Source organism: Ambystoma mexicanum, chromosome 2q (genome assembly GCF_040938575.1).
Source record: "Ambystoma mexicanum isolate Mex_15411 chromosome 2q, UKY_AmexF1_1, whole genome shotgun sequence".
Classification (NCBI taxonomy): Eukaryota; Metazoa; Chordata; class Amphibia; order Caudata; family Ambystomatidae; genus Ambystoma; species Ambystoma mexicanum.
Genome location: NC_090924.1, coordinates 466,141,892 through 466,155,394, shown reverse-complemented (window position 1 = coordinate 466,155,394; position 13,503 = coordinate 466,141,892). Strand labels below are relative to the sequence as shown.

Below are 13,503 nucleotides of genomic sequence, written 5' to 3'. Positions count from 1 at the left end.
GTCGCGGAGTGCCACCCCCTCCTCGTTGATGGCAGTCACGATGTCCATCCAGATCCTTTTCCGTCCTTCATTGTCGTCGCGCAAACTTCCAAAGAGGGCATCATACTGCCCCAGGACTTTCTCCACCAGGATACCAACTTCACTGGCACTGAAGCTGGTAGCCCTCTGGCACTCTGGCTGGGGGTTGCCAGTGGTGCCAGATGGTGTTGTGTCTGACATGGCAACCCCAGAGGCAGGTGTGGGTGGGCAACTGGGTCCTGGGGCTGGGCTGTGGAGCAATGGTATCTCAGTCGGGAGTCTTCTGTTCCAGCAGGGGTGGTCACAGCAACTGCACCCCTGCAGATGGCTGACGTGCAGGCACCAAATAGCAGGGCACGTGGGCGGCAGGCAGGCAGCAGCAGATGGCAGGTGGGAGCGTGCTCGGGGTTCTGGGGGACGGGAAAATGGCCTTTTGGGCAGGAGCATGGTCTTCCTTGTGTTGTCGCGTGGCCAGCTTGATATGGAGTGATTTGGCATGTGAAAAAGGTTCACGTCAGCGTGTAAATCGAGGAAAGGACCTAATCGTGTAAGCGCGTCTGTGATGTTACGCACGCGCGCGTTTCCCACAACACGGGTGCATGTTTATTGTACACGTGAAAAAAGTGCACGTCCGGGTATCACTGCGTGTGATTGGAGGAAAGGCCCTTAGCGCGTAGGCGCCTAAGTGACGTCGCATGTGTGGGCTGGCTTAAAAGGTATGTGTAGGACGCCTTTTTCTTGTATATGCTTTTTGTGGAGAGCGAGCGGGTGATACTTGTACTTCTTGTCGGTTCACACGCGATTACTTCACAACGGTTCCAGTTCGTACTCTCTGTTTCCTCAGACTGCGTTAATTTCTTCTTTTGGCAGGGTTGTTGCCAACGCGTGTCCTTTTCACGTTCTTATTCCAGGCAGGCGGTGAGTCGTGCACGTATTTACCAACTGTGGTTGCCCCCGTGTGTCGCGTACCCCTTCAGAGGTCATTGTAGGCTGCGTGTAACACGCATACGCTTATATTTGTGTTTCTGGGTGCCCGGCGTAGTGCGGGTTCATTTTTCCACGCACGTGGTTTACCAGGGGTTGCATGCACGTTTACCTTTGTTTTTTGGGGTGCCTGTGCATTGCGTGACCCGTCATCTTCCCCCAGGGGTCACAGACAGCCTTGCTAGAGCACTAGGGTACAAATTCCATCTAGTACCCTACCCCTTTCACCCCAACTGCCCAGGACAATTGTTTACTGCAACTCCCATACGCACAACAACATCAGTGCCATGGTTGGGAGGCGACCAGGCAGTAAGGGAGGCAAAGGTGGCTGACCTCCAAAAGGTGGCCGCGGTAGGGGGATGTGACCAGGATGTGCAGGGTGTCCCAAGAGGCCAGTGTGTGGAGGACCAATCGGGGCCACCTATGCCCCCCTCAATGGTTGTGGGAAATGTGGCTGACACCATCCCAGCTCAGCCTTTGTTAAACCGGCCCATTTTGTCAACTGAACCGGCACAGGATGACTCCCAGGCTGACTTCCAGGTCACCAATTCTAAGCCACGTGTGGCGGTGAAAGTTGCTGTCACCAGGCCATGTGGATCTGGGGCAGCAATGTCATCTGCTGCCCCAAGTAGCCAGGGTGAGGAGGCTGCAGGGGCAGCTGCAGCTCAATCCACCCCAGCTCTGAGTCTCCGAGCCGGGACAGTGTAGGACCAAGTCCATCACACCGACGTTGGTCAGGCCAACATCACCCTGTAGCCAATGCCTGCACCGAGACCTTTGGTCATTGTGCCTTTGCAAACTTCAAGTACCCAGTCCACCTGCGCTTCTGCCCCTACCAACCAGAGCGGTGTAAGCCACTCAGGATCCGCACCACCTTCCAAGAGGAAGAAGGGTGCTCTTGCACTACAGGCTGGGACCCCAGACACGGCTACACACTCCGGCACGTCAAGGAAGACTATCTTCAATGGCGCCAAACTAGATGCACTTGTGGCCTATGTGTTGGCACATAGCCGCAAAATGGTGGTGACTGCAGGGTGCAAGACTACGCCTGCTCAACGTACGGCCCACTGGCAGACCATCACGGACCACATTAGTGCCCTTGGATTTGTGAGGCGCACAGCTGATGATTGCTACAAGCGGTGGAATGATCTGAAACGCAGAGCAAAGAACAAGCTGGCCTCCAATCATGCCTCTACTTTGGTGACTGGCGGAGGGTCTCCACCAGAGGACGACCAACTCACTGAACATGAGTCTGTCACTGGAACCTTCGTCACAGAGGAACAGATCCGAGGCATGGGAGACCTACCAGATCTTGAAGCATTGTCCGGTGAATGCCCATGCATGTGTGTGTAATCCATGTGTATGTTGCTTGGGTGATGTGTTCTGATTGAGTGCCAGGTGAGGGTGTGTAGTCATGACTGGTATGGGTCACCCATGTGCTTCCTCCAAACCATTCCCCAGACATGGTTTTGGGTATGACAGTATCCCTTCTGACCACAGTAGCCAATTTGCACCAGATCACTGCAGTTGCCCTTAAACTGTCATCTTGCAACAACATTGTTCATAATGTTTTCCTGTTCATTCAGCCTGATTGTTTCAATCCTTGCCATTTTTACGATGCATTTTTCTGCCCTACTGCGACATATGTGACATGCTTCTGTCATAGATTACACCCCACAATGGCCCACATTGATTACCTTGTTATGGGAATGATTTAACCATTCAGGCTGATTGAGTAATGGCCTGCTCACATTCATTTTTGGGCCCTGTTTGAATGTAGAACATGACTGTTGTCTTCTGTCATGTTGAAGTGACCAACCATTGATGTATTCATCTGCCTGCCATCACTGAATAACTGAACACTGGATGTGTTGCAGTGTGTGGCACATGCATATTTTGTCACACTATTTTGCATGTTTCATCTCATCATGTCCATCTCACATGGATGGGTGACAGTACTCATTCACAAACATATGGCTGTAGTTGCCAAATGTACCATGGCTATGCTACATGACATCTGTGTGATGGCATGTGTCATGTATGTGTATTGGACATGCCACTCACAGGCTAATGTGTGCTGCCAGTGCAATCCAGCATGCTGCACATGTGTTGCTTTTCCATCTTGGAGTCCCCAGTGTGTGCTTTTTGCCTCCCCTTCCAACTCATTGACAGTGCATGCATGCCAGAGTTATATTCATGTGGGACATGTGTGATTTATGTACTGGATCTCTGTCTCGTCAGGCCTATGTGTGTGCTATGGTGCTCATGCCTGTTTCCATTTGTTATCTTTCATGTTTTTGCAGGTGATGAGGCACTTGATGCTGTTGAGGAGGAGGGGGTGGTGCAGACCCATGAGGGATCTCAGCCACAACCAGGCACCAGTGGAGGACGTGGGGTGGTGATGGGTGAAAACCCATTCATCCTGCAGACCATACTGTCCACGGGTGTCTCTGGGTACACCTCCGCAGACCTCTATGATTCAGGTGCTTAATCGGACAGTGAGACATATGTGCCATCGCAGGTGAGTGTTTCTGGCAGGGATGCTGTTCTGTCCAACCCACCTGCACCAGGGGTAGACCCCTCTATGGGGATGTCAGTGTTGGAAAGTCCGCCTGTGGCGGTTACGGATGCAGGGTCACACTCCACAAAGTTTGCTCCTGTTCCTGGGCCAGCAGATCAAAGGAGGAATGCAGTCCTGCAGCCTCAGGCAGTGCCATCACAGCAAGGTGTAGATCGCCTTGCCCCAAACAGGTGTGGTGCCCGTCAACGCGGTGGCTGTGCGCCACCAGGCAATACAGTGTGGGAGAACTCCATGTACAGTATTGCAGCACAACAGGGAGCATCGTGTGAAATGATCGCTCAGGCAATGGATAGGGTGGCCACTTCCATTCTCCCCCCTGAAAGGCAGATGGAGCTCCAGCAGCAGGCAACAGACTCCATTTGCCACTCACACAGGGAGGACATGTTGGCGTCCAACAGGGACCGACGGGCTGGACTGGAGGCTCTGCGCGAAGCCATATCTGTAGAGTCACACGCCCACAAGGAAGCCCTGAGGTTAGAACACAGGTTCCTCAGAGATACTCTGAGTGAACTTGAGGCTTCCCGGAATTTTAGGTCAGAACAGCAGCTGGAGCAGCTCACACGTTCACTCTCAGCTGAGCTCCAGGCAACCCGTGCGGAGATCCGGGCATCACGCGAGGCCATGCATGCAGAAATGCAGGCAACCCGTGAGGTGCTGCATGGGGATCTCCGTACCATTATCCTGCAGAACCAAACCTTCCAAACCCGCATGCTTGCTGCCATGGAGGACCATACCAGGGCTTTGCGTGGGCTGCCTCCCATATCACGGCCACCTCCTGATGTAGCAGCAGAGGGTGAAGAGAGCGACGGCAGTTCTCACACTGTAGCGTAGCCGTGCAGGCCATGAGCCCATGGAGGTATTTTTTTTTCTCCAACATCCATGCATGTGGGTGTTGGGATGCGCCCTGTACCTCGTGCCTCCTGGGTGGCCCCCAACACCCCCGGTCCACTCATGGCCATTTTTGATATATTGCTTTTCAAATTTTTCTTTTTACAGTGTGTTGCTTTGTGTGGCCCCGTGGGCATCCACTGTGTATTCCAGCTGGGCACATGCAGGCTTGTTCTGTCTTTGGGTTAGATGCTTGGTTTCCTGACACACACACACACCCCTCCTGCTTCCCCTTTCCATGGGCTTGCAAAGGGTGTGATCAAGTGACAGTAACTTACACAGTGACATTGGGCTCCCATGAGTTGTGTGGGCAGTCTGTAGTCAAAACTCTGTGTACATCCCTAGTGGGGATTGTTGTTGGATTCTACAATGCATGGTGTATTGATATGTGCTTGTGCATCCATGTCTTTCTCCTTATTTACATGTAGGTTCTTCGTGTCTTCACAAGGCCGTCTCCTTTGCAGATGCAGTTCATGTTGTATGCAGTACACTGACACATTTGCCTGACAGCAACACTCTGCAGTTGGAAGGGGTCGATGTGCTGCCTTGGCCAGGTTGTGATACTTGCACTACTTTGATTTTTTCCTGTCTTATATTGCCACGCTTTCTTCCTGTACTGATGTATTGTATTGCTGGTAAGTATTTGTTCATGTGTGGTGTTTCTTATTGATTACCGAGAGCATATTGTCTGTGGACTGTTTACATTTGGAACATTGCACTTTGTGACACTTGTGTCATGTGTTGAGCATTCATTTAGTTGCTTTCACATTGCATGCCATGCCATGTTGTTTTGGGTAGCTGAGATGGGGAGGGGTTGGGTGACATGGCAGTATTTTGATGTGGTATTTTGCAAGGGGGTAATCTTTCCTGCTGCATGAATGTGTGTCTTTTTGTGACACAGCAGTGGGTGTCTTTGAGTAGGTAGGGATGCACACAATGTGACACTTCCAGGTGAACACTCTCAGGCTGGTATGGTTGTGACAGTTGACTGTCCCTTTTGCCATCATCATTGATTGTCAGCTGGTATGTTCCAGGGCTGTGTGCACTCTGCAGGGGTGTGATTTTAGGTGAAGTAATTTGCCACAAGCTGGGTACGGACTGCCTCACCACGTGCCCTTTCACCTCCCATGCGCAGCGGGCGTGCATGTGGTTGGGGATGTGGGGGCACCACCATGTCCACCGGCACGCCCGGCGTGTTGCAACGTTGTGCAGGACACATGCTGCCACTATGATCCTGCACACTACTGGGGGCGCGTATAGCAGCTGCCTACCAGAGCGGTCAAGGGAGCGAAAGCGTGACTTGAGCACTCCGAATGTGCGCTCCACTGTGCCCCGGGTTGCAATATGGGCTGTGTTGTATCTTACCTCGAGTGGTGTGGTGGGGTTCCGAATTGGCGTCATCATGTAGGTGCTCAGAGGGTAGGCACTGTCTCCTGGGGAGGTGATAATGGTTCTCATTAGTGGGGTTTCCCTCTTCTCAGTTTCTGATATGCATGCATGTGCAGAGGCATTTATACTCACCAATTATCCATGTGTCGCTATGCCGGCCAGCTTCCAGGTCCCGGTTTAGGGGTGACATTCTGAAAATGAAACTACCATGGCTTGACTCTGGATAGTTGGCATATACTGAAGTGATTATTCGCTTGGCATCACATAAAACCTGCACGTTGATTGAATGCCAGTGTTTGCGGTTTCGATATATGTGCTCAGTGGCCCTGGGAGGACGTAGAGCCACATGGGTGCAATCAATGGCACCTAGCACTTTGGGGAAGGGTGCCACCCCGTAAAAGTCCTGGACCACGGCCTGCCTTTCTGCAGGTGTTCTGGGCATGTATATGTGCCTGCGGACTGAGGGGCGTGTAGTCATGATGGCCAACACCTGGTGTAGGCAGCGTGACTGCGTGGCCTGTGACACCCCCCACTATGGCACTTGTCTGCTGAAATGACCCAGTAGCCAAGAAGTGCAGTACATTGAGCACCTTTTCTAAGGGGCTCAGTGCTTGGGAGCCCAGGGTGGGTGATGTGAGGTCATCCTCCCACTCACAGACCAGTTCTAGGATTATGTGTGGTGGAAACCTGTACCTCCCATACACCTGGTCATCAGGGATCCCAAAAAGGCTGGTCCGGGGTAAAATAATGCGGGGCCTGGCTATCCTCCTCCTCCTGCGGTGTCCCATGACCACTGCTGCGAGGAGCGGTATATTCATCGTAGCGTCTGAGCTTATTTGCGCTCACTTTTATGCTGCGCGGGCCCGCTTACGCCTGCTTCCTGCTGGCGTACGTGTTTCCGGATAAGCTCGTCTTTTTTGGCGCACGCCTTTCCCCTGTTCGATTCCATGAATACGCATTGTTGGCGCGCGTGTGGGCGTTGCAGGCATTTACCTCATGTACTTCCCCCGTAACGCCCACATTTTCACGTGTTGTTCCCCATTCCGCGTGTTCCGCTCATTTTTGATGTGTGCGCTGCACTATGTGCGCTTTCCCTGTGCGCGTAGCGCACGCCTTTTAATGACGTGTGCGCCCGCATGCGCCAACCACGATTTTAGCGCACATCCCAGGATTTACATGCGCACTTAACTCCATGGATCGATGTGTGCGGCTTTGGCACGCGTGCGCTGCAATTTTCGCGTTTGCGCTGCGATTTTCCCTCTTGCGCTCCCCTTTTCGGCGCACATTTATTCCATGAATCAGCCCATAAATTGCGCAAATTGAGCTGGAAAATGTCTAATGCGATCTGGGTGAAATGCAAAAATGGAATGGAAGTGGGTGAAAGCAGTGGCCATAAAAGAAGCGCGTGTTTTAAGTTCAGACTATTCTGAAATAGGGCACAGGGTCGGGCAAACCCTTTTTTAAGGGTGCACCACAATGGCTAGGACTGTTAGAAGGAGCAGGGAAAGGAGCACAGGGTTGCCGGGCAGAGCGGTGTATTGTCAGGAGCAGTTATTGTCACACTGGGCCCAGAGGCTCCCCGGCTTTGCAGAAGCCACCTATGTGTTCATAGAAACTGCATGGTTCTTAGAATCAAGCAATGCAGGAAAAATTCTGCACAAACTCGGACATTTTTTATCAAACAACTGGTCCTTCGTGACTTCTCTGCGTACCCCTCTGCCAATATAAGGACATTTACTTTCAGCCGAAGTTGCACAATAAGGAAATAAAAAAAGAGAATGTATGCTTTGGATAAGAGCAGTAACAGCACAAAGATTTGCATGCTACTACCGCGTCATCTTCTATATAGAGAAGAACTAGTCCCCTATATGTGTACTTAGACTGAGGGTCCCCATTTAATGAGGTGGTTTCTAGTGCTTTGGAGTCTGGGGTGGTGATGTAAAAGTGACTGACCAGGGGTGCTAAATATTTCTTCCCCACATCATTAATTTGGCCGATCTTGGCCAAATCCGGGGCTTTAAGTGGGCCGGGGCCAACCTTCCAGAAAGGGCTCCCGAGCCAGGGCTATGCTAGGGCCCACCCTGACTAGCCCCAGCCATGCCGACTCCTCGGGCTGCTGTGAAGCCAAAGTGCTGCAGATTTACATGGACTGCCTGCAATGTCAGCACTTGGGAAGCCAGTGTAACTGTGGCTTTGACTACACGGCTGCCAGATGACTCTGAACAGGAGGCGGACTGGAGGGCCCATTCTCTCCTTTTGTTTCTGAGTAAAGAGTCATCACGCTGCATGAAGCCACTTAAATGAGGCACCAAGATGCGTAATGACTCTTTACTCTGCAACAAAAGGAAAGACTGGGCCCTCCAAGCCTCCTCCTGTTTCGGAGCACAGAGTCATCAACCATGTAGCGACTTGAATGAAAGGGCTGCCTGCTGCTTGTGAGAGCTGGGGCACACTGGTGTCACACCTTTGGTGCGCCCATCCCCAAAGGTAATAATGCCAGTACTCCCCAGCTTCCCTAATTTCACCGGCCCCTGTACCCCACGACGGGGGGCTCTTGTTAGGTGGTGTGGCCAATGTACACACATACATACTTCCATTGTCTGCCAAAACTGGTAGGGCTAAGACACAAACTGAACAACATTATCAAGTGTTAATGTTAAAGGATATTTGTACCCTGCACTATCACCACTGGAGTGGTCCCCTGGTGCTCTGGCGGCTCTGGAAAAAAAGGTGAAGGGGGGCAAGTTAGTGGGAGTAAACTGGAAATGTGCAAGGGAGCAGTGATGTGCTGTTGGCAGCCTCAGCCCAGTGGGTCCGTTGGCTGGGTTTGGCGTGTTTTACGGTCAGTAGTCGTTGTGTGCTGTTGTGCGAGTCTATGTGTGGTTTGTTTGTTGTTGCAGTGTAGTGAAGTTTGTGTGGATTGTTGTACTCATATGTTTGTGGTTGTGTTTGGTTAGAGTTTGAGAGGTGTATGCAGAGGGGTGAAATTGTTAGTGGATTGGTTAATTGGCATTGCTGTCCTTGCAATTATGTCTTGGTGTGATGCTTGCTTTCATTCACTATTCCATCCGAGTGTGGCACTTGCGAATCTTCAATATTCTATCTAGATGTGAGGCAGGCTAAATATTAAAAATAGATTAAGAATAGCTGCCATGCTGGTAAGCCGGCAAGTTATTAGCCTAGAGGAGCCATACAGCTCCTTATTCCCTCCCTTACTTCCCGTTATGGATGTAGTACATGAATGGAAGAACTCCTCCTCCCCCGCACATTACCCTTTGAAATGAGTGGGATTGTCTTTCTGGAGTACGGCAGAAGTGTTTAAAAGGAAATGACATAAGTATGTTGAAGTGCTTTTAGTGATAAACATTTCGTGTTATGTCATGTTACTCGTCATTTGTATAGCGTCTCCTGCCATTGTTATGACCACAAAGTGCTGCGGAGTGAGTGGCCCTTCGGCAGATCATAGCGTGAACAAACAGGAAAATGAAGGAGCATTACATAGCCTGCTAATAATATTTAGAATTTAAGTGGTTGTTCAATAACTCGGAGAGATGCCAGGCTATTATGCAAGTCTATGCAAAGAAGGATGAACATACTCGTCCGTGGCACTTAAGGGGTTAAAGATATTATACTAGCCGTACAATGTAGAGTTTTCAGGCACAGGGCATTTCAATGTCATTGGGGGTCATTCCGAGGTTGGAGGTAAGGGATTACCGGCGCCTGTAAGGGCACCGATGGCGGTAATCCCTTACCTCCGTATTCCGAGTTCCCTTTGCGGGTCCCTCTTTACCTCCTGCTTTTAGCAGGAGTAAATTACGGGACCCGCAAAGTGACCTTGGAGTAAATTATGGCACCGTAATTTACGGTGCCGTAATTACCTCCTTCCCCATTCCCATTGAGCCCTATGGGGGCAGAAATGGGGATGGGGAAGGGCTATGGTGAATGGGGAATTACCGGTCCATCCAACCTTGGAATGGACCGGTAATTACTCCATTCACCATGCCGGTATTCCATGGAGTAAATAGCTCCATGGTTGCCAACCATGGAGCTATTTACTCCATGGTGTAGTCCTAACTCGGAATGAGGGCCATTGACTATGCAATGTGCATGTGTTATACCTATGGTTGTGGCATGCCTTAGGCATTTTTAGTTTTGGTTCTTAATTGATGCTTTAGTGTCAGTAAGTGATGAAGAAATATTGCTGTAGATTGTGTGGAGAGATGGATAATATTGCTGGGGCAGACAAAGCCTGCAGTTGCCTTTACTACATGTCCATGGCTTATACTGAGGCTTCACATTTGTCTCATGGGTTGTGCTTTACATCCACAGGGAGAGAACTGAGTGGAACTATATATTGGATGCGTTTTACCCCTGCCATTGCAAAGGTTACAGTAACCCTGTTAGGTCTACAGCATGGGAGCGACTGTTTAGCTAAGTGTCCCGCTCAGTTTTCTCGCTGTGGCAATAGTTGAGTCCAGGTGTCTCTGGACTTTGTACAGTCTGCTCCTTGGAATCTACACCATTACAATATTGAACCTGATTTAACTTGGTTGTGCCCACCTTTCCTTTTGCATTGGTGCTTTACAACCACCATTAATTTTGGCTACAGTAACTGTTCTGTTTCTATTTTCTAGGTTACCAGATCTCCTGGGACATATACAACAAGAATGATTCCCATGTCTCGCACACCCTGATGAATACAACGCATGAGTACAAGATCACGGGCCTGTCGTCCCTCACTACCTACACCATTGAAGTTGCTGCTATAACTTCGAAAGGAAGCGGGGCGGTCTCCTCATCTACCATTTCCTCTGGCGTCCCTCCAGGTTAGAGATCTGATTTTCTTCTGATGAGTCCGTCAAATGACTGGCCCTTCCGGAAATCACTGTGCACTGCACACTCACAGTCCGGCACTGCGTTCTTATGAAACGAAAAATGTTCTCTTGGAGCGATATCTCAATTTATGCTGCTTTGAGTAATTTGTGACTCTATGGCCTTTTTTTAATTAATTTCATTTGGTTTATGAAGTTAAAAATAGAATATCCGCTCTCCCAGCTACAGCTCTGACCTCTGTTGGGGGTCGCATTTGAGGATGTGGATTGTCTGTGGTGGTTATGCAAGCTATGTGCAATGAGTGCAGAATGGGAATGCTAATTGTGTAACCACTGCCCTTTACTAAACTGCAATTACTAATCTGAAGGGAGAATGTTTGAGGGTTCATTACATTGTGTCCCATAGTTCTGAGCAGCCGTGTTCAACAATTTATCACATTCAGATGGGAATTTATATTTTCTTACAGCACTTTGAGTTGCAATTACAATGTAACGTGGGACAATGATATTTAGAACACCCTGACATGCGACAAAAAACTGTGGATGGCTTGAAATAAATTGGTTGGCGATGCAGGTCTGTCCACACTAGTACATGAGGGGAAGGCATGCACTGGCTATTGGAAGTGCTGCACTCATTAGTTTCCGGCGTGGGTTGGGGGTTGGGGGCGACTCAAGGGCTTGGGCAAAATCAGCACAGCAGAGTTTTGGCCCATCACGAAAGGCCAACATCTCTTGGAGAGTTAAGTGATACCACTGATTCCCAGCACTTTAGCGATCACAGCTAGACCTTTGATTGGTCTCCCATGCACTTGTGCGTTCTCAATGTCACTGGGCCTAGTAAGATTGTTGTTTTGTTCTCCCCTGTCCCCTCCCTTGCCTTGTCGCGCTCTGCAACATTTGTGTACGAGCGCGATAGAAATAAAATATCAATTCAATTCAATTCTATAGACATTTCTGGAGATTGGGATAAGTGATGAGAGGGCAGAGAAACCACGTTTGTTACATCTGATGGTGGGTACATCTCCACAGCCGGAGTGGTGGGATAACACTCACCTCTGTGCCATTAATGATATCTCGGCCTTACTTCGTGTTAACTTGCAAAACCGTAATGTTCTGACACGCCACGAAGGCCTCTCTTTTTGCAAGTGTAACGCTGGGATAATGGCACAGCTGAGATTGCATGTGATTCCAGAGCTGGAAAGGAACATCGGTGAACGATATTTTCTTTCCACCCACTAAACAACCGTTTGCAACATGTTTTGGGACTTGTTTAACCAACTCCAGTCCTACAATGTGTGGGGAAAGTGTTGGATAGTGGCAGAAAATAAATATCGTTTCCCCAACAAATGCTTACTTCCAGCGATGAAATCAATGTCTGAAAATACTGATTCTCTAGAGCAGTTCGCTGACCTCAGGATATCTTTTAGGTGAATCCTGGACTAGAAAGCCTTTGAAGCATTTGTGCCACTTATGGAATATGTTCCAAAAGCCTTAGTGCCCCCTCCCTGCCTGGGACGGAACACACGTAATTCATGTAGCTAGAATGGGAGAAGAAACCGGATGATGACGTCTTATGCGGATATTCAGCAGCATGGAAGAGCTACTCATGTGTTTGGTATGTGCTTTATGAGCCGCCAGGTAGCAACTGACACACATTCAAGGAAAGCCTGACATTTCTGGATATTCCACCTACACAGTATTTATTCATAGTCCTTAAAGATGTCTCAAATTGCACCCCTGAAAAGGAAAAAGAGCGTCTTACAAAACCCAAGGCCTCTTGCATCTGAGAATTTGAAAACACAAATCTGAAAAAGGAGGGTAACAATCTTGGTCGTTAATGCCTGAAAAGATACGTCCAGATTGTCATCCCACAACTGAAAAAAAAGGTTCCTCCAGGCGGATATCCCTAATTTAATAAGCTTCTTCAGATTCTTAGAGTAGATCCGGGGAGAAACTGAATATGGCCTCCCATTCCAGGCGTTTGTGTGGTTGAGCCACTGCAGAAGCTCTTGCTTTGCTTCCTGTGACAAAGGGTTCCAATCTGAGTAATGCTTGTGCTGGCGTAAATGGCAGATTCTCAGTCGCTGTAGGTCTTTGTAATACATAGGAACTTGAAATATTGCTTGAATGGTGGATTAAAAGTAGCCCTATTAAGGGAGTGAGGTGTCGATGGAAATAACAGTCTGAGGTAAGATCTTCTTCAGTTCTTTCTTTACTGCCCAGCTCGTGCAACGTGGCAATTGACCAATTCTTGCAACTGGGCCATTGCCCATATCTTGCAGCTGGGCCATTGCCCAAATCCTGCAACTGGGCCATTGCCCAAATCTTACAGCTGGGTAATTCCACAATTCTTCCAACTGGGCCATTGCCCAAATCTTGCAACTGGGCCATTGCCCCAATCTTGCAGCTGGGCCATTGAAGGGAGCAATCCCAGGACCAGGACCTACATTATTTTTCCAGAGTTAAGACAAATCCCTTTATATGAAGCTGACAAAGGGATTGTCTGTAGATTGTGCGGAAATCCTCGTATGAAGGGGCCATCAACAGGATATCATCCAAATATTTCAGGGGGCAGGGAATTGTCACAGAAAGGTGTTTGCCACTGGTTTCAAGGGTGCAGCTGAAAGTAGTACCTGTGTCACCACAATCAGAACTTGTTTCTGTGATGTTTAACAAGTGGAATTGTTAGCTGCATGCCCTTGAGATCTAAATGTACCATCCAATCTCCTCAACATAAGACATCCCTCCACAGTGCTAGCATTCCCATCTCGAAATGACGGATTGCTAGGAAATTGTTAAATCCTTGAGGCT

At 49.4% G+C, this 13,503-nt stretch overlaps 1 protein-coding gene across 1 annotated transcript in view; it reads left to right on the top strand.

Annotated features, from left to right (window-relative positions):
• The window catches only part of SDK1 (sidekick cell adhesion molecule 1), a 2,988,580-nt gene that overhangs the window by 2,334,167 nt on the left and 640,910 nt on the right, over nt 1-13,503 (top strand). The window contains exon 21 of the mRNA XM_069647588.1: nt 10,495-10,686. Within this exon, the coding sequence (XP_069503689.1) occupies nt 10,495-10,686 (192 nt within the window). The remainder of the gene's footprint in view (nt 1-10,494; nt 10,687-13,503) is intronic.